The 20,358-nt window shown below is 50.2% G+C and overlaps 1 protein-coding gene across 3 annotated transcripts in view; it reads left to right on the forward strand.

Moving 5' to 3' along the window:
• The first annotated feature begins 234 nt into the window (after nucleotides 1-234).
• Nucleotides 235-20,358, forward strand: part of CHD6 (chromodomain helicase DNA binding protein 6) — a 183,262-nt gene continuing 163,138 nt past the window's right edge. The window contains exons 1-2 of one of the 3 annotated variants that reach the window (XM_019550743.1): nucleotides 235-315; nucleotides 18,741-19,246. In XM_019550743.1, coding sequence (XP_019406288.1) covers nucleotides 235-315; nucleotides 18,741-19,246 — 587 coding nt within the window. The remainder of the gene's footprint in view (nucleotides 316-18,740; nucleotides 19,247-20,358) is intronic. The other 2 variants (XM_019550740.1, XM_019550741.1) reach the window with 2 other exon arrangements.

Raw genomic sequence — 20,358 nt, forward strand, 5'->3', positions numbered from 1 at the left:
AGCCCTAACCCAGCCCTTTGGGAAGGGTGGGGTGACCATCCATCCCTAACTGGGCAGGACAGTCCCGGAATGGGAAACTCAAATCCCGTTCTTGGGCTTAATGACAGCGTTTGTCAGGACAGCGTTTGTCCTGGATTTGCAGCCTTGTGCAGTGATCAGAGTTTCCCTTTGCAGGCTGGCAGCATTCTGGTCTACAATAGGCTGATTGGGGCTGCTGAGAGTGGGGCACAGGGGATGCCAAGTGCATGTGTGCACCCACACACATGCACGTGGCTGGGAATACAGCCAGGAAGCATGAAGAGCAGTTCCCTGCAGGTAAGTCAATGTGGGGGGGAAAGAAGTGGGGGTATTACTGACCATTGCTTCCCTGCTGCCAAATTTCCAGACCCATTCGGAAGTCCCGCAGGCCAGATGCAATGACTTTGCAGGCTGCATTTGGCCTGTGGATCAAAGTTTGAGCACTCCTGCTCTGGAGCATTACTCTGCCTGCAGTGGCCTGTTAGAAAGGCTTCTTCCTGACAGCCAACCTGCAAACTGCTGGTGGTTCCCTCTGGACAGTGACACCAGAAGAAATCACTTTTATTGAAGTATTCTGAAACAGCCAGCAAATTCATAGTCACTGGGTCTGATTCTGATTATTCTGGTATAAATCTGGAGTGACCATGATTAAAATCCTTTCATTCAAGTTGTTCTTTCTCTTTCCCAAGAGATCATGGAGCTGTTTTCTCCTCTGTCTTGCAGGGACTTGCTCTTCTCATTTTCCCAGTAGGGTGAAACATTTCCACTATCTGGCCTGGTACGAGGGAGGCATCCATGTCCTCTGCTGCGTCACTTACCTGCTTGCACAGCTTCAGCTTCCAAGTGTGTGTTCATGAGGACAATGGAGCAACAGGAATGTCTAGGGATGTCCATAGTACTGTTGGCTACGAAAGACCTGTTAGCCGCCGACTCCATGTGGTACCTAATGACTAGAGAGATGACGATTCAGTCACTTATGGATCCTGTTACTCATTAGCCAGAGCAAGCAGGGAGGAAACGCTACTTGCACACATTGCTTGCAGCAGCTTTATTCAGAATGGAGACGGCTTCGGGCGAGCTCCATCACAGACACACATCCTGTGAACATGGGGAGTAGCACTGAACATTAGTTCTTTTTACATTTTATACACCTTAGTTTATGCTCATTAACATTTGTTCCACCTCTGTTCCTCCTTCTGTTCCACCCATTTCTCCTCCCATTGTAAGCTCTGCTTCTGTTTACTGTTTACGTCATTAGCGTGGAATTGCCTAGGCATTTCCTTCATTTACATGCCTCTCTGCTAAGAGCGCATGCGTAAGACCATGTACTTGGTCTTCCAGTCAGTTGCTGGTTCTTTTTGGTTTCTTGCTGACTCTTCCAGCTCCAAGGTCTTGCTTCTGCTTTATCTCCTGATGATAGCTGGTGGGCTGCATCTTGTTCTTCTTACACAAGGAATCATGCATCCTGCACACTATCCCATTGTTAGGAAACTACTTGCCTAAGCATTTGCAAGGTTATTTTAATATATCGTTCTGCCTTGTGGTCAGCAGCTTTTGCTGAGACACAGATTAAAGCCTTTATTTAGCTGCAAATCCAGTGATCCTCAAGATCTAAATAGTTTTACCCTAACAGGACCAACTCATGGGATCATAATCTAGTTTATTGGATGGGATGTGAAGTTACCAATAAAATCATAAATGCAAACTTTGAGTTATGGGTGGTACTGGTCACCTTGGCACGCACACACACACATGCAGTTACTCATTCAAACGTATGTAATTTAAATCCATGAAGTATAGTGTATAGTAGCTGCTGTAGTGACTGTGAGAGTACTGTTGTCAGTATATCTATCTATCCGAGGCCCTGGAGTCTGAAGGAAGCTGACCATCAACTGAGATGTCTTCTCCAGAAGAGGGTTGCCTGCTTGTCCTTCTGTCTTGGTAGGTCAGGTGCTGGATGAGAGGGCACCACTGAGGGTCACGCTTCACTGCCTTTTATACCATTCTGGCAGACTTGTGTGATCTCCCAGCATCATCTTGGCTACCCAGTCGAGGTCACTGTCCCATGTGGGTCTTGAGTAGTACCTGACAGCTGTTTAGTCACAGGGGTCTTGCCTGCTGGTAGTGCAGTTTCAGGAGTCAGGTTGTGATTTTGATTGATTAATTAACAAAGGTATTGTTGAGGGTTGCAGGAATAGTCAATAGGGTAGGACTATGCAGTAATGAACACAGACACTATAAGTGCAATGCCCTCTCCAAATTCCCGGGACAAAGGTTGCTCTGCAGCTACCACAGGACACTTTCTGAGAAGAAGCTGGAAAAAAAATCTGAAGCAGTTTTTAGGTTCAGGGAACCAACCCTCCTCCCTGCTCTGACTCTGCCTGCAACCTCTAGCATTCTTCTACCAGGCCCTAGGGCAGGGTGAAAGCTCTGTGTGCTATCATAAAAGTCCCAGCAGCCAACACCTTTAGCATTGTCATCCAGGACACCAAACTAAATATACAGATCATGTTTTTGTAAATTTGCTCACTACTATAGTGTGTCTGGCTCTACCAGGCACAATACCTTTGTTTCTGAGAGGAACCTGCATCTGGGGAGGAACGTGTCCTGTGATGTTGGTAGTGGATGGGTCTCACATGATCCTAGAGCAGTGGTTGGCAACCTTTTTGCAGTGAGGGGCTGGAATGACCCAGCTGGGGTCTGAGCTGGGTCAATGACAGGATGTGGCTGCTGCCATTTTTTCCTGCCAGCTGGTTGCATCATGAGTGAAGTTCCTGGATGCAGTGTGATGCAGACAAAGCCTACTGGCACTGAAGCCCTCCATTAGCCAGCTTTGTATGGTACAGCTGAGTCCCCTGCCACTGAAGCAGATCCAGTGACTTGGTGGGTTAGGTCTTTTTTGCAGGCCATAGGTGTTTCGGTGTTGAAGTAAGGTGGACTGTCTGATCTGGCATGAATTAATCATGCAGCATGTCAGAAATGCTACCTGTCTGGTTTGTGATAATTCTGATAATAAGGATATGGCAGCTTCAGAGACTGAAGTGCCAGGAGATCTGGGAATTGATAAATTGCAAAAAATTATCAGGTGCAAGAGTTGGGAAGGAGATTGACTAGAAAGTAGCTGAATGTTAAAGAAACAAATAGAAAAACACCCAGACAGTTCCCTATTAAAACAGGATTGGAAGATGCTACACATTGTATCAGTGTTCTAAAAAGGCTCTAGGGTTATTCCAGGAAATTACAGACCAGTAAGTCTTATATTTGTATCTGATAAATTGGTTTAGATGGAAATAAAAACAGGAAGACAAATAATTTGGAAAATGATGATCTGATGGGGTATAACAAACATGGTTCCTGCAAGGGGAAAATCATATCTTTCTGTTTCCTTAAAATTGTATAAACCTGTCAATAAAATAGTGGATAAAGATGATGTAGTGTATTTAGATTTCCAGGATGTCTTTGTTAAGACTACAGTCCAAAGAGGGTACTAAAGGAAATAAGTTGTGATTGACTGAGAGGTAGATCATTGTCTGGACCAAAATGAGTAAGCAGATAAAAAAGCAAGTGAAAGGATTATTCATTATAGCAAAAGGTTAACAGCAGGGTCTCAGTGTCCCCATGGTTGTTCAGCCTATTTATTATGGATCTAGGAAGGCAGGATGAACAGTCAAGTAGAGAACTTTCCAGATGACAAAGTTATGTAGATCAGGAAAGACTAGAGAGGACTGTGAACTTCAGAGTGTCCCCATTAGGCTACATGAATGATCAGCACAGGGACAAACACAGTTCAGCATTGATAAATGCAAAGTATGCATTTTGGAAGGAAATACCTGAACTACTTGTATACTTTGCAGGGTTCTAAATGAACTGTACGAACCTCAGAAACAGGCCTCAGTGTCATAGCTTACAGCTTAATGGAGACTTTTGCTCAATATGCAGCTTTGGTCAGAAAAACAAACAAACTGTTAGAGGTACAAGAAACTGAACAGTACAGAGAATTCTGAAAGGCCATCAGGGCTGTCCAGCCGGCAGCCTGTGGGTTGCATGTGGCCTCTGAGGCGTTAACCTGCAGCCACTGGTCTAGATGCTGCTCCCCACATCACTCTGTTGCTACTGCCACTGGAGTACCTCTACTCCTGGGGGCAGGACAGGGCAGACAGCCTGTTGAGCTGAGGAAACCTCCCCACTGGGTGACTTGGGGAGAGAGGGCAAGGTGGGGAACCAGGGACACAGCACAGAGTTGAGCCATTGGTACAATGATTGCCCATCACATGACATGGTAGGAATTCCCACACAGTGCAGCGGGGGGTACCAGCATGATGAAACAGGAGAGTGCTAACATGGTTTAGCATGGGACAGGTGCCTGTGGCTTGGCTTGCAGCCTGTGTGGCATGCAGTCTGGGGAGTGCAGCATATACGGTGTATGTCTGGAGGACCTGAAGCCCCTGGCCGCTCAGAAGTTGGACAGCTCTAATGTCAATCATTTATACAAGTTCATGAAAGTAACATGCACTAATTAGCCCACTCACTACCAGCATTTTTAGATTTAAGGGAGTAGAAAGAAGTGTAACAAGATCGGGGCTAGAGAAACAGTTTTATAAAAAGACACTGAGAAGATTGGGATTGTTGCAGAGGGCAGGGTTCAAATTACAGGGGGAAGGGGCTAGGGGGGAATGAGTCCCCCCATAAGAGATGAGAGCCCTGCAGCAGCTGGGCAGAAAGTGCTGTTTGGGAGGGGGGGGTGGCCCCTCCCCCTCATCACTGCTGGGTGCTTTTTGCTGCAGCCACCCAGAGCCTGCACCCAGGCTGCCCTGCAGCTTCTCTCCGCCACTGCCTACAACCATCACAAGAGTCAAAGTGTAATTCAAACCCTGGCAGAGAGGGCTCATAGGAGAGAACAGTAAATTAAGAGGTGGGGGTGCATCTACACAAGACATTTACTGTGGAGTAGACAAGTTAGCTCTGCAGTGAACGTCGTGTCTACACATGCGGTCCTATTAAGCCACAGGAAACTAATAAAATCTACAGCAGGGTAGTACTTGTAAATACGAGTACTATCCTGCCACAGAGGGTTTTACTGTGCAGCAACACGTGTAGATGCTGACGCAGCTAGCTGGGGCAAAGCCAGGCCAAAACTCAGGGCATGCTCCCCACTACTTGCACACTCCACAGAGACTGGCTTGAGTCCTGTAGAATGGGCTGCAAAGGATAGTCCTTTGTGGTCCAGAGCTGGATTATGGTCCTGGGAGGCATTGCCTAATCTGTGTGTAAGAAGAAATGGGAACATGGTGAGCAGCATACGGTGCTGCACTTAAGCTCGTTGCACTGGACCGTTTCTGTTTAAGTTCCCTTCTGCTGAATTTTGGCTAACTGTAACGTGTCCCTTAATCCAACCTTGTGTTATAGTCTTGCTGGCCTTTTCATAGATTTCATAGATTTTAGGGTTGGAAGGGACCTATTAGATCACTGAATCTGACACCTTGCTGTGGGCAGGAAAGAGTCCTGGGGTCAGATGACCCCAGCTAAGTGTTTGTCCAATCTTGCCTTAAATACCTCCAAGGAGGGGAATAGCACCACCTCCTATTTCCTGATGTCCAACATAAATTTGCTGTCCTTCAGTTTGTGGCCATTGTTTCTAGTTACCCCAATGGGTGCCCCGGTAGACATCATATCCCCTATTTCCTGCAGCCTGCCCTGCCCTGGATGAGTTTGTAGATGGCCACAAGATCATCTCTCAGCCTTCTCCTGCGGAGGCTGAAGAGATTCAGGTCCATCAATCTGTCCTTGTAGGGCAGGGGCAGGCAATTATTTCAGGCAGAGGGCCACTTACCCAGTTTTGGCAAGCTGTCAAGGACCATGTGGGTAGCCCTGCCCCTTGACAGGTACCCCAGCCTCTGGTCACTGTCTTGGGACCAGTGTCCCAGGGCCAGCACCGGTGGGATCCAAAGCAGTGCACAGACTGGCAGGGGTCTGTGAAGCTGAGCCAGTGGGAGCATGGGGCCCACACCGGTATCCCGGAGCCAGCGCCAGCAGGGCCTAGAGCAGGGCAACAGGAGTACAGGGGTCCCAGCCAGCACTGGCTCTATGGAGCCAGGCCAGCTCCCCCCTGTCCCTGCTGGTGCAGCTCAGCCCCTGCACCCAATCATTCCCAGTGTCCCCCCAACTCCATGGTACAGGTGGGGTAGTATGCAGCCCCACCCCCCTGCTCTCTGGCAGGGAACGAGCTGGTGCTGAGTGAGGGGAAAAGTGGCTCCTCCCTTGCCCTCCCTGCTGCAGCCACTTACAGCTTGTGTGGGAGCTGTCCTGAGCAGGCACAGGCAGCCTCATGCGGGCTGCGAGCAGCTGCAGCGTGGGACACTGGCCGCAAGGTGGGGGCGGAGCTACTTTTCCGCACACTCAGCACCACCTTGTAACCCACCCCTGCTGCCAGCCTGGGCCCTGCACTGACTCCAGGCTCACCATCAGGGCTGCGCCACAGCGCCAGCAGCTGTGACCCCCCTACTTGCCATGCCGGGCAGTGTTTGCTACTGCTGCCTGATGCGGCAAGTGGGGGGGCGGGGCCACAGCTGCTACCACCGTGCACAGCCCTGATGGGCGAGCCCAGAGCCAGTGTAGGGCCTAAGCTCCATTTCTGCTTTGGCCCTCCTTGCTGCAAGCTTGAGCCAAGCAGATGTACTCTTCCTTGGTGGCTGCCCCCTGCCTCCATAGTCTGTAGGCCTCTCTTTTCCCCTCCAGGCTCTCCTGGATTTCCCTGCTCAACCAAGAGAATTTCTTTGCTCTTTTGTCCCCCTTTATGTGTATTGGGATGGTCCCTTTCTGTGCCTGCAGGATCAGTCCTTTGAGAAATGCCCGCCCTTCCTGGACTCCCATTTCTCTGATGCTTTTGCCCATCAGTCCCTCCCTAACTAATCTCCTGAGCTTGTTGAAGTTGGCCTTCCTGAAGTCTAGCACTTTTGCCCTGCTAGTTATCTTTCCCAAGTTATGCCGGATAGTGAATCCTATCAACAGGTGGTCACTATCTCCTAGGTTACCTTGTACCTGCAGATCCCCCACCAAGTCATCCCCTGTGGCCAGCACCAAGTCTAGTAAGGCATTTCCCCTAGTGGGAACATTTACCTCCTGTGTTAGGTGAAGGTCCTCTAATCAGGTTAGAAATTTGTGTGAACGGGCAGACCTGACTGCCTGTTCCTCCCAACAGATGTTGGGAAGTTTAGGTCACCCATGACAACCAGGTCCTTTGAGTGCACTGCCTCTGAGAGTGGTCTCAAGAATTCTAGGTCTAATTCATCTCCCTAGTGTGGGGGTCTGTAATAGACCCCCACTATCAACTCCCTTTCTCCCTGACCTCCTGTAATCTGACCCATCAGATTACCCGTCAGATTTTGGTTGCCTGTGTATTACTAAAGTTGTTAACTAAGATATTGTCTTGGTCATTTCTGAATACTTCCGGAGTCTGGTTTGTTAACTTTCCCCCCTCCCTCTTTCTCTCCCCTCATTCATATCCAAGAAACTTCGCAGTGTTTTATGAAAGCCCGTATGTCTCCACAAAATTACAGGGTTTTGATGAAAAAGCATGTTTTGCTAAAACAAATTATTTAAGTAGCTCTATTGAGTGTTTCTGTAAATCAGAACCCAGGAACCCAAGTCAGGTACCTAAGAAAGGAAGAACACAAAATTACTAGGGGTGCACCAATAAAAATTTTCTTGACTGATAGCTCATTATTAACCAGTGTGGAAGAAATTAAACTTCACATTGTGATTGAATCAGAACTGACAGAGCCAGCTTTTCTTTATTTAGGCCTATACTGTGATCACAGGGAGGATTTCATACAGCAAGGGGAATCACCCACTTGTCTGTTTCAAAGGAATCCTCCTCCTCTCTAAATTTTCAAGCATTTTTATACTTAAGACAGATAAAGAGAGAGAAAAAAAATACAACCTTGGAGAAACTAAAACAAGTTTACTTAATTGGACATCTGTGCACAGGGTAATAAGACATGCAGGATTTCTAATCTCAAAACATGTAATTGAAATAAGCAGTATCAGCAGTTCTGGTCTCTGTCTGTTTTTTCTAGTCAAGTAGGCCAGAAGCCCGACTAAATTTACTCCTACACCAGCCATATTGGCTGATATCAATCTGATCATAGAAATTAAGGGCTGGAAGGGACCTCAAAAGATCAAGTCCAACCTCCCTGCTCTGGGCAAGAATACTGCTGAGATCAAATGATCCCACCAAGGTGTCTGTCCAGTCTCCTCTTGAAGACTTCCAAGGTTGGGGACTGCACCACCTTCTTGGGAAGTCTATTCCAGATTCTGGTCACCAGAATAGCCAATTTAAAGGAATGCAGCCCAGCAGCTTGGAGAACAGCATCCAGCAGGTAAGTCTGGAGGGGGCGGAAGGGGCTTGTGAGGGCAGATCAAGGCCCCCATTGTGAGGGAGGGGCAGGGGCAGGGGCAGGCGCTGCCCAGCCCAGGCAGTGAATGGGACTTGGGAGAGGGATGGAACCACGGGCAGTTTGTCTGGGCGGAGGGGGAGGGCACTCCCTGCCTCTGCGCACACCCCCGAGGGAAGGCATAGGGGTGATGTGCCCCCCAGATTTGTGTGGGGGACAGAGGTGGGCTGTGGGCTGAGGGCCAGGGCCTGCACCAATTCCTTCCTGGGAGGGGCGGGCTTAGCTGTGTGGGGCAGGCTGCAGCTGTGGCGTTCGGAGCGTACCTACTGGGGGTGGGGGGTGGGCTATGGGGAATTTTGGGGCTGTAGCAGAGCTGAGTGCCCTAAACAGGAGCAGTGCTTGGGGGATCTTAGGGGGCTATAGCCACTGGAAAATTCCCCATACCTCCCCCATAGCCACCACTCCCAGCCATGCCCCCACCTGCCTCAAGCGCAGCCCTGGCCCAACCCCCCTGCTGGGAAGAGGCTGGTGCAGCCTCTGGCCCTGAGCCTGCAACAGGCTGCCCACCCTCACCCTGCACACATCTGTGGGGGTACATGCCTCCCCCGGGAGGTGTGCGTAGTGGCAGGGAACCCCCACCCACTCTCCATTCGGCTCTATCCTGCACACTACCCTGGAGTTCAATTACCCACCTGGGTTGGGCAGCCCCTGCCGCATTATCCCCACCTCCATGGGGGCCTCCATCTGTCCCCCCCAGATTCCTTCCCTCCCCCATGCTCCTTCTTGCCCTTTAGATGGTGCCATCCAAAATGCTGGGCTCCATACCTAGCCACGTGCATGATGTGGCTACACACATGCACATGGCATTTATTGGTGACGTTATTGGCCAAAAAAAGCCAATTGCTGATAATGTTAGTTTTCCTGTTATTGGTGCCAGTGTGATATGCGACTGATACTGCTGGCTTCTGCTGTGGGCTTGGGCAGGGGCGAGGGGCTGTGCGTACTCCTGGGCTGAAGGGGGGCCTGTGCCCCACTGTGTGCAGGATGGGTGTGGGCTGCCTACAGCGGATTCAGGCTTCCCACCCTGCTGTCCTCCCCTGGGGCCTCCGTAGCCCAGCAGGTGCAACCTGGCACTGTAGGGCACAGCAGAGCCGTGCAGGGAAGCTGCTTGCCACTGCAGACTCTGCACTGCCCTGGAAAGGCATCCTCTGGACACCCCACAGCAGCAAGGGGTACAACTGTGCATTGCTGCAGCTGTGTGGGCAGGGAACACTTCGCCAGGGCACTGTGGAGTTAGCAGCAGCAAGCAGCTTCCCCACATGGCCCTGCTGTGCCCTGGAGCATCAGGTTGCACCTGCTGGGCTGCAGAGGCCCCAGGGAAGGGCAGCAAGGTGGGGAGCCAGCCCCACTCTCCATTCCCCAGACTAGCCACCCACAACCCTGGTCCCACTCTCTACCGGGGCCCTGCAGCTGTGCATTCCAGTCCTGGGCCCTAAGCCCCACGCACCCGTGGCTTGCCAGCAACTGCAACCCCAGGCCCGGTCCCTGCCCTGCTCAACCCACTCTCACCCTCCCTATGGGGGCCTCAATCCCTCCCCCACACCAGACTTACCTGTGGGAGCTACTCTCCAGGCTGCCAGATGCCATGTACATGGCACCCGTTGCCTGACTGTCCTCTTCCTGCTCCCCACCAACCCCTTGCAGGCTGGAATTCTGCCAGCCTGCAGAGAGCTCTTTGCAAAAGTGCAAAACCTGTGGGTTTCTCTGTTAAAATGAGAAATCTGCATTTTCCTTGGGAAGAGGAGAAATCCCAGATCTCTGCTGATCACCTGTGAAACATTTTTAACTTAAGCAAGTTGCCCAGCGTCACACAATAATTATGTGGCAAAGAAAAGGATAGAATCTAGTGCTCCCGGCTTTCACCATGAAATCATTCTTTCCCTTTCTGTGACCTTTGTCTCTCTTACTACTTGTGTTCCTACATTTGAAACAAAGGTGGCAGAAGTCCTACAGACAGCCCCCCCTTCTGCTACATAGTACTGATTCACCCGAGAACAGGCTATTGCTGGGCACTAAATGAGAAAGGGATCCTGCAGAAAATGTAGTATGTGACCATGTAATTAAAATCATATCCCCCTCTCTTTCCTACCAACCTCCAGTTCTGTTCTTCCATTCCACAGCCTCCTTTTTCCGACATACCATTCTCTCCTTACAGGCCTGTGTCTTGTCCTCTTTGCATTTAAATCAGGTAACTTATCCTCTGTGTTGCCTGGTCCTGGCAAGAAAGTCATTTAGAGCAGAGGGGAGAGTATCCCTACACTCAGTTCAGGTGCCCAGATGCAGACCTGGCACAGACTGCAGCAGCCCAGAACTGTGAATGCAGGGAAAGTCCTGTTCCTCTCTGGGATGGAGTAATAGAACAGATGGAATTGTCAGGGAATTTCACTGCTAAATCTCTGTCTACTGAGCATGTCTAAAGTGTAATTGTTTTGAAGGCTTTCAACCTGCTCAACTTTGGGCTTATTTTCAGAGGAAGAATCAAATGCATATCCTTAATACAGTAGCCAGCATCCATGCAAATATGAAGCCCCTATTCCATAGTGAGAGGTGCTAGTCACTAGTGCATTTCAAGGAAAGGGTTGCTAGAGATTTTTATTATGGAAGGCAGATTATTTTACCTAGTCTTGTTCTTGTAAACAGCTAAACCAGGGATTGGCAACCCCTGGCACCCATATCAATTAGTGGCAACGAGACATTTCCCCCAGCATGCAAGGAAATTGTTTGTTTTTTTTTTTAAGTTGCTGCCCTGGACTCTCCAAAGCATCCACAGGTCCCAGTGCCATAGCAGGCATCAGAGGCAGAGTCAGGAGAACACAGGCAGGGACTGAGTCTGTGTTCTTCTGACCCTGCCCCCTGTCCCTAGTCTGCACCCTCCAGCCAGACCCGGCCCCTGGAGGGGGGGAAAGGAAGTGGGGAGAAGAGGAGGGTGGGGCCATGGACCAGGTAGGCGCTGAGCAGGGCATCTGTGCTGAAGCCTTCCACTGCAGCTGTCCCAGTCTGCATGGACCCCAGCCTTGCCCATCTGCAGCTCCCCACAAGTGGCTGGGGCCAAGGCAGGTGCTGTGCAGGGTAACTGAGCTGCAGGCTCCTGGCCAGCACAGCTCTGAGTGCTGTTTGTGGTGGCTGTTCACAGAGCCTGGGGGGCTCCTGCAGCTTAGAGGGCCCCTGCTGCGGCCCAGGGGCTCCACCCCGCTTGCACTGTGCCCAGTGCACACAGAAGCCAAGCCAGAAGCCTCCCTGAGCCCAGCATCCTGCCCTGGCCAGGAGGCATCTCCTCGCAGGCAGGGCAGCTACCCCCCATCACCATGGAGCTGTGTGAGCCAGGCCCCACCTCAGGTGCCACTGGGCCTCTCTACCCACTGTGGCCCATGTCTGCGGGTCCCTGGGGCAGCCCCTGCTTTCCACTCAGCCCCTGCTCTCCTCTGGCTGCTGCCCTCCCGAGAGCAGAGCTGGGCCAGACTGCCCACATCTCCTACCATACCTGCTTCTACCTGTGCCATCCAGACCCTGCCCTAAGTGCCTGGCTTCAGCACTCAGCATCCCGGTGCTGCTCCTACCTGGGTGGGATGGGACATCTGTATGCTCAAGCCCTGACTGGGCCCTCCTTCCCAGCCCCCTGGGACTGTCAGGGAGGCCCTGGTGGCTGCTGCTGCGGTGTTGCTGCCTCCCTCTGCCAGACACCGCTGTGGACCATCAGGCCCAAGCCAGAGCCGGTAGTGGTGGGAGACCATTGACAGCGAGGGACACACCCTTTTTCTTTTTCTTTTTTTCCTCCTCTCTTTCCTGTTCTTTTCTCTTCTCTTTTTCTTTCTCTTTTCTCTCTTCTCTTTTTTCTCTGCCCTCTTTTTTTTTTTGCTTTTCTTTACCTTTCTTCTCTCTTCTCTGCTATATGAAGTTTTATTTATTGTCACCGTGTTTAGAATTTTTAGAAAACCTGGTATTTACCATAAAAAAGCAACATGTATGATTACTAATTATATTAATATGCAGTGTGCCCTGCCATGAACCCCACTCCCCGGTTTTGTCTTTCTGGCATGCCAGCACTCCAGCACCTTACAAAGTAGACATCGTGATTTTTTCCGCACTCTGGCCAAAAATGTTGCCTCCGAGTTAAACTGTTTTGGTTGATTTTCCAGAAACATTCAGCTAGAGGCAGGTCTTGGACATGAAAATTTTCAGCCAAAATGGTTAAAGTTTTCAATGTTATGAACCAGTGGTTTGAAACTTATAGCTCACAGGCTGGATCTGCCCACAGACCTGCTGAGTCTGTCTCACCAGGCTACTTTAAGGCCACTGGAAATTAAAGGGTGTAGCTGGGAGAGTGGCCTGCAACAGAATCCAGGGCTTAAGGCCCCTGTGGATATAGCAGTCAATGCCAGGAGGATGAGTGAGGGCTGATACAGCCGCTGTTGTCCTCTAGCAGTTTCACTTGTCGCCACCACTGTGGCTCCAGCTTTTTGGCTGCTGGCCCCGCTGCCACCCCTGAATACCCCATGCAGGAGCCAGAGGTGTTGCCACTGCATTCTGTGCTGGAGCTAGAGCTGCTGCCTCAGCAAGAAACGCAGGTCAGCAGCAGCAGCTCCAGCTTCATCACCTGCATGGGGCATGTAGTATGAACTGGAGCTGCAGCCATTGCCACTGTGTACACCATATGGGAGCTGGAACTGCAGCTGGAGCTGCTGCAGCTGTTGGATCTAGTCCATTTCCTGGATGGGTCAGGGCCTCAAGGAGCCTCAGATACAGCCTGGGGGGAGGTGAGTTTGACAATTCTATTATAAATACCTGACTGGGCCTCTAAGTAGGATATAATGGGCAATCTTCAAAATAGGCAGAGCTGCTAGCCCTGCGGATACTAAAGGGTTTGTCCTTGTAAAGATTTAAGCAAAGAACTAGCTAGCTGGTATTGTCCAAGAGACAAAGATTTTTATTATATCTTTTATTGGGCCAATTGTATAGTTGGGAAAGCTGCTGGACAAGTTTTTTGGCATCAAGTGCCCTTCTTGAGATCTCGAGAGCTGATATTGGAACTTTTGTGCATGTCTGGCTGTGTATTGTCTAATGATTATGTTATCAGGCTATGCCTTTCCTCTGTGCTGTATTAAGATGGATCTTTTTGGTGAGGTGGAGGAGTGTATCTCTCTAACTATTGTCATGACATGATGCTGCTGCCTGGGAGGATGAATTGCAGTGTGGGTAGAGTGAGCTCACTGGTGAATTAGTATGTGTTTTCAGCTTGTCAAGAAAAAAACCCATGCGTCTCCCACAATACTCCTCTGTGCTGACTGTGCAAGATGAGCTGCCAAAGCCTAGGCCTGCACGATTTCTGTGCTTGGCTTTAAAGGACCTGGTGGCTGAACGTAGGCTGGGTTGTAGTTTAAGAGTGCTCACAAATTGAGAGAAGTTTATTCCAAGTGTTTTTGTTCCTCATCCAATACGGCATGGCTTACTGTGTTGCAGGAGCCACTCCTGACAGGCAGTCTTACACAATATCACTAATAAGGGTCTGTTTCTGGAACTGTGGTCTACTATAAAATTGTCATTCTCCAGTTTCCTATTTATGAGCAGTGTGTCTTCTGTAATGTGCATTCAGCTAGGCTCAGCCCAGCTCCCAACCCAGGCCAGAAGTACACACCAGCAGATTCAGCAACAGGATACCAATATTGCCTGGAAAACAAAGAGAATACAGAACTCAAGTAGAGCTTGCGGCTCAGTATGGTAACCATTGAGGGATGTGCTGAGGCCCTGCCACCTGGTGGATGCCAAAAAATTGTGGCTTTAGTCAGTGGCTGCTACCAGCAAGGATCCAGCAGACTGATTATTTTATAGCTGGAACTTGCTTTGAGAGACCAGGTATGTGAAAGCTGTATGTGGATTTCCAAAGGTAGGTGGCAGCTCCAAGCCTCAGGGGAATTTAAAGATAACTAGTCAATTGAGCTTCCTGGCAGCGTTGTCTACAGGACTTGAATCCTGGATCCTTGGATAGAAAAGTGGGAGAGTTAACTACCTAAGGTAAAGGATCAGTTCTTTTAACTGAGAGCCTTATAAATAAATACTTTATTTGCAGTTTTTGTGGAAATATTGCATTGGTTGTGATTTCCTGCAAAATCAACTGGAAAAAAACCTTCCAAAGTATTATATAATGCTCTCTTTTAGAATGTTCCAATGTTTACTGCAATACAAATGCAACGTGACAGTCACTGCAGCCATAGTTCATTTGATTGAGAGTTACTGTTTGTTAGTGATGTAGACTGAGTGAAGGCACCAGTCAGTGAAGTGAAAGTGTTTGTGTCATCTTTTAAGAAGTTAAATGCAGTGGCAATGACCCTCATCCAGTAAGCGGCAAGTGGCAGGACCACCAGGAAATGCCTGCAAAATTGGCTTTGTGCTGTGACTAAGCCACGAACATTGTTTTATTTTGTCAACAGTTAAGTAGACCCCTATTTATAAATATATAGTTTAGCCAGTAGAAGGAGATGAAGAGACAATGGCCTCAGTCCTGAAAGCAGAAATGGAGGTGTGTCTTTTTTTTTGTTAATTTGAGGTAAAAAAGCCTTAAAGCGAGAGTGGGCAATTTGGGCCACACGGACACATAGAGTATTGCTGAGCTGTTGCGAGCAAGATCAGCACCCCTGCATGTCCCTTACCCCCTGCTCCCCACCCTGGTGCAACAGCTCACCAAAACTCCCTATGTGTCAGGGCTGCAGGCGAGTGGGGAGCTATGTTTGGGAGGAAGATGGGTGGGCGAGGCCAGGATCATGGGGTGGGGTCATGGGGAGGTGACAGAGCAGGGCCAGGGCAGGAGCAGAGTTGTGATCCGCTGCCAACATGCCTCTGTGACAGGTGGGGGTTTTGCAGGCAGGGGAATGTTGGAAGCAGATCTGCCCTCCCCTCCCCCCAGCTCTGTGCTGCCTCCACCCCAAGATCCCAACCCTGGATGCAGCTCCCTGCCTGGTTGTGGCCCCATCCAGTCCTCCTGGCTTGTGGCCCCATCCCGTCCTCCTGGCTGTGCACTCTGCCTTCATGGCTCCCGGCCAGTCTTCATGGAGACCTCAGGATTTCAGGGTGGTGACAGTGCAGGGCTGGGGCACTACATGCCCCTGTCTACCAAACTGGGGCTGTGCCCTGGCCCTATGCTTCCACTACCCTGTGATCCTGGGGTCTTCATAGAGACATCATGGGCCAGGTCCAGGACAGGATCTTGGGGAGGTGACAGTGTGGGGCCAGGGCTGAAGCAGAGCCATGGTCCATTCCCTGCGCAGCCTCTGCCTGTGGAACCCAAGCCTGTCTCGGGGTGTGCGGGCAGCAGATTGTGGCTGTGTGTAACAGGGGGCTTGCTTAGGGCTGATCACTACATCGGCCTAGCTGCCTGTCTAGGGCAGTCCACCCTACCTCACCTGCAGCTCCTTGATGCATCAGAGTAGATGGAAAAATGCAGGAAGCTGCCCATTTAATTGCCCTGATATCATGGGCGAAATATACGGCTCCAAACTTCCCCTTATACTGTGTCCCCTGCCTTGCAGATGGCATCCAAAATTACTTCCAACTCTCCCCACCCCATTGCTGGGCCGCACTCAGCCACTGGCCCAAACTTGGCCTCAGGCATCCTCAGACATACCTTAGATGCATGCCCCCTTATGGGGGCCTCTACCCTGCCCCCTCACTGGGCTGCTGGGCCTTATGTCTTTTGGGCCTCAGGCCTCGCTCTGTGGGCCTTGGTCCCTGTGCCCTGTTTCAGGTCCCTTCTATCAGCCTGGACCCCACCTCAGGCCCCACTCAATAGGCCTGGGCCCTGTGCTTTTCTCTCAGGGTGTGCTCCTCTAGCCTTCCCCTTCCACAGGGTACCCACAAAGCAGTGGGGACTAAGGCTTTCTGGCACACCTTACTCGCCTTTCACTAGGGAGGCACAGATGTGGCATTTCCTGGAGACTGCCCTGCCACAGGCAGCCTCATCACACCATCCAACCCCAGCAGGGTGTCGTTTCCAGTCATGCTCCAAGACCAGGAACCTCCTCCATCCCCATAGTTCCTACCCTTGACCTCCATATGTTCTGGGAGCAGACTCTTCCAGCCAGGCAAGGCTAATCCAGCAGCATCCCTGCAGCCCTGCTCTCAGGGCCTGGTCTTATACCCAGGCTTCCCAGCATCTCCACCAATAAGCCTGCTGACCACCATGTGACTACCTGATTGCATCTGCTGACATCTGCAAGCTGTTCTGCATCCTGCTAAAATGGTTAAAGTGGCAGGCACAAGTTGTGTCCTGTCACACTCTGCCCTGAACCCCAGCCTGGCATTGTCACCACTCCAGGGTCATGGGGTTTCCCTAGCTCCACCCACCCACCTTGCTCCAAGATGCCACTCCCTGCTGACCTGTGGCCTCATCCCAGCTGCCTGGCTGAGTGCTGTACCCATGCAGGTCACATCCCTGGTGGTGGGCACAGAGCAGATCAGCCAGGGTACTCAGGCAGTAGGGCCAGGTCCGATGACTATAGCAGCTGGAAGGTGCCCCTATTGCCAGGGCTGGTGAAAAATGGAGTCTGGCCACTGGACTGCCTCAGCCCCACGGTGTGCCCTGGGTTGCCCTTCATGCCATGCCCCGCACCTCGCACATGGCAGGCCATATTTTGCCCACCCCTGCTTCAAAGTTTGTCATAATAAGGAAGTTTGATTCTCAAGAACGCCAGTCCTTTTTGTTGGAGAACTGGAGTGAGAGTTTCTTTATTCTTTTGTGGAGTGAAAGACAGTTAAGTCTTTTTTTTTTTTAAAGAGAACTTTGTTTAGGACAAACCCTAAAAAGGTTCATGGGATAAAATTCTAATGGTTTCCCCCAGGACATTTCAAAGTATGTCTGAATGGTTGCCACAGAATTGGATCATTGAATCAGTGGCAGAAAACTGGGTGTGTATTCAGCTGCTCGCCTAACCCTGAGTAAAAGGGCCACCTTCCAAGCCTGGGACTTTTGTGTTCTGGGATAAACATAGGAACAACTTGTCTTGAGATGCACACAACATCTGTTCCTAGCCAGAGCCTTTCAGAAAAAAGTAGGGTAGATGAGAGTTGAATTTTAAATGTGGTTGAGTTGGGTTACCTTCACTTGCCTAGTAAACTCTTCATGTTGTTTGTTTAGATTCATGCTGTGCCTGTTCTTTAAATCCAAGCCCAGCTAGTCTACTATGATTGGGAAATATCTGTTTCAGGCCTGTAGTGCCCAGACTTAAGCTGGTGTCACATGCTCCCTGGCTACAGGCAGCTCAGTTTCCGATTGTGGGGCCCTTGCAGAGCATCTCACAATTAAAAATGTGCTGAATGCTGTGTGGTATCACTTGTATGAAAGGAGTCATTTGGAAGCATACAAGATTTTTTCAGATCTCTTAACATCAAGGCCATTGTCCCTGTAGATGAGAGAAATTGACCTGCCTTGCCTGTTCCAGTATTCCCTGCCCCTATTAGCTAGGCTTCCTCTTAGTTCACTGGGTCCATTGGAGGCTGATCCATTCCAGGTGCCTGGGCTGATATAGGGTCTGGAGGGAGGAGATTAAGACCATGATTGGTGACCTAGGGAGCCTGAACCTCTCCAGAGAGTTGGCTTGTCCTATTACAGGAATGGTACCTGAAGTAGGGACTGCCTTCTATTAGAGAGATCAGACTGGAAGCATGTGGCACACCTTGAAGCACAGGGGGCTGTGAGGGGAGGGCAGGGATTCTTTTGGCTTTGTAGCTAAAGTTGTTTTAGCTAACCCCTGACTCAAGCATCTTGGAAGATCCGAGATGTTCTTAGGAAGGTAAGAGCAGAGGTTGGGGGAGTTGATTGTCATTCAGCTAATAGAGTATTTTCTTTGTGGGGGGCTATTTTTCTCCCTGTAGAAAACAGCATGGCCCAGGTACTGTATCAAGAAGCAGGTTCTAAACCCAGGTCTGCCACTGGTCTGCCAATGACAAGGGAAACTTGCCCCGTTGAGTATTCTGCTCTGAGATCCTGGCTGAGAAGCTCTACCTAAATGGTGTTTGTTGTAATTTGTTGTAGGAGATACTATTATCAGGGCTGTCTGGCACCCTTTGCTTGTGCATTTATGGGCGTTGTGGATGTCTGATGCATCATGTAATCCATTCAGATCAACAGAATCCTTCCTTGGATAGAATTCTGCACCCACACTTCTGAAGAGCCACAGGTTCAGGAGCGCAGCAATGTCCTTATTAGTGTCCATGGAACTCCCCCTGTCATTTCTGCAGGTGATGTTTGCTTAATGTTCTTTCTTTCTGTTTTCTCTTTAGCTGTCAAGATTAAAACAACTGAGACATTCCCCAATGTCTGATGCCTCGGACACCTGCGAGTGCAAGTCACAGGACCCCTTTGCCAGCAGTGAGGATCAGAACCACCTAGGTCACCAGGTGAAGGCTTCTGACTTTGCCAGTCAGTGCCAGTATCTAGATGAGCCTGATGAGGCCATGCAGAAGAGAATATTGTCCCATAATGGGATGCAAGACAATGGGGGTGGGGGCACCGGGGTGAAGAAGAAACGGAAGAAAAAGGACCTAGGGGACCAGGAGGTGGGGGAGAAAGGAGCTGTGGAGAAGGAGACCAAACCAAAGAGGAAGAGAGAACCTAAAGAACCAAAAGAGCCCAAGAAGCTGAAGGAACCCAAGAAGCTGAAGGAGCCCAAGCAGAAGGAAACAACCAAGAAACCCAGGAAACCCCGTGAGCCCAAAGGCCCCAGGGACCCGAAAGACAGAAAGAGCAGCTCCGAATCCATCCCCAAGGCAAAACCCAAGAAGGCCAGGTGGGTCTTGGTGTGAATGCTGTCACTTTGTACTTGAGAAGGGTGCAGCTTGGCCACCCTACCCAAACTTCAGCTAAGCAAGGGCTGTAGTGAGAGCTGCCAGAAGCAGACTGCAGCCTTCTTTCACTTTATAACAAAGATGCAGGCTTTCTGTATTAAATGCAAAGTCATGTCAGCTGTGTAGGCAATGTCTGGCCTGTGGGCAGCACAGTCTGGCCACCCCTGAAGGAAGAAAGCTCCTCATAGTCAGGCACATGCATGTAGCTGGGTTTGTGATTGAGTATCATGTGGAGAAAAGTGTGTTGAGGCTGAGCTGATATAGGATTGTCCCTGAAGCCAGCTTGGACAGGAAACTGTGCAGTGCCCTGGCTTAGTACATTACCTTTTCCAAAACTGCCTTCACAGCCTGACATGAAACACACAACTAAGAATGAGTTGTTTGATGATCACGCTCTGATTTTGCTTCATTTATATCATAACACTGCTGCTCAGATTAGCACAATAGTAACATAATGTTCTGGCATGCTGCCTACTGGGCATACTGGTAGAACTGGGTAATCCAGAACTGGAACATCATGAGATGCTGCAGCATGCTGTATGTATGACTAAACAGCAGTTGTGTAGCCCATTCCTATATGGCCCTAGCCCAGGGGTGGGCAAAATATGGCCCGTGGGCCGGTTCCGGGCTGCGAGGTCATAGAGTCATAGAAGTAGGGTCGAAAGGGACCTTGTACAGCTTCAAGTCTGACCCCCTGCCTGGGCAGAATTAAAAACTGGGCTCAAATGATTCCAGCCAGGTAGGCATCAAACCTCCTTTTAAAGACCCCCAGGATAGAAGCCAGCACCACGTCACTTGGAAGTTGGTTCTGGATCCTAGCCACCTTGACTGTGAAGTAGTTCTTACAGATGTCTAATCTAAACCTACTCTTCAACAACTTATGGCCATTATTCCTTGTTATGCCAGGGGGTGCTAGGGGAAACAAGGTCTCTCCCAAACCCTTCTGGTCCCCCCCAGTGAGTTTATAGATGGTCACCAGGTCCCCCCTCAGCCTTCTCTTGTGAAGGCTGAACAGGTTCAGGTCCTGCAGTCTTTCATTGTAGGGTCTGCCCTG

Source organism: Crocodylus porosus, unplaced genomic scaffold (assembly GCF_001723895.1).
Source record: "Crocodylus porosus isolate Cpor-Errol unplaced genomic scaffold, CroPor_comp1, whole genome shotgun sequence".
Lineage (NCBI taxonomy): Eukaryota > Metazoa > Chordata > Crocodylia > Crocodylidae > Crocodylus > Crocodylus porosus.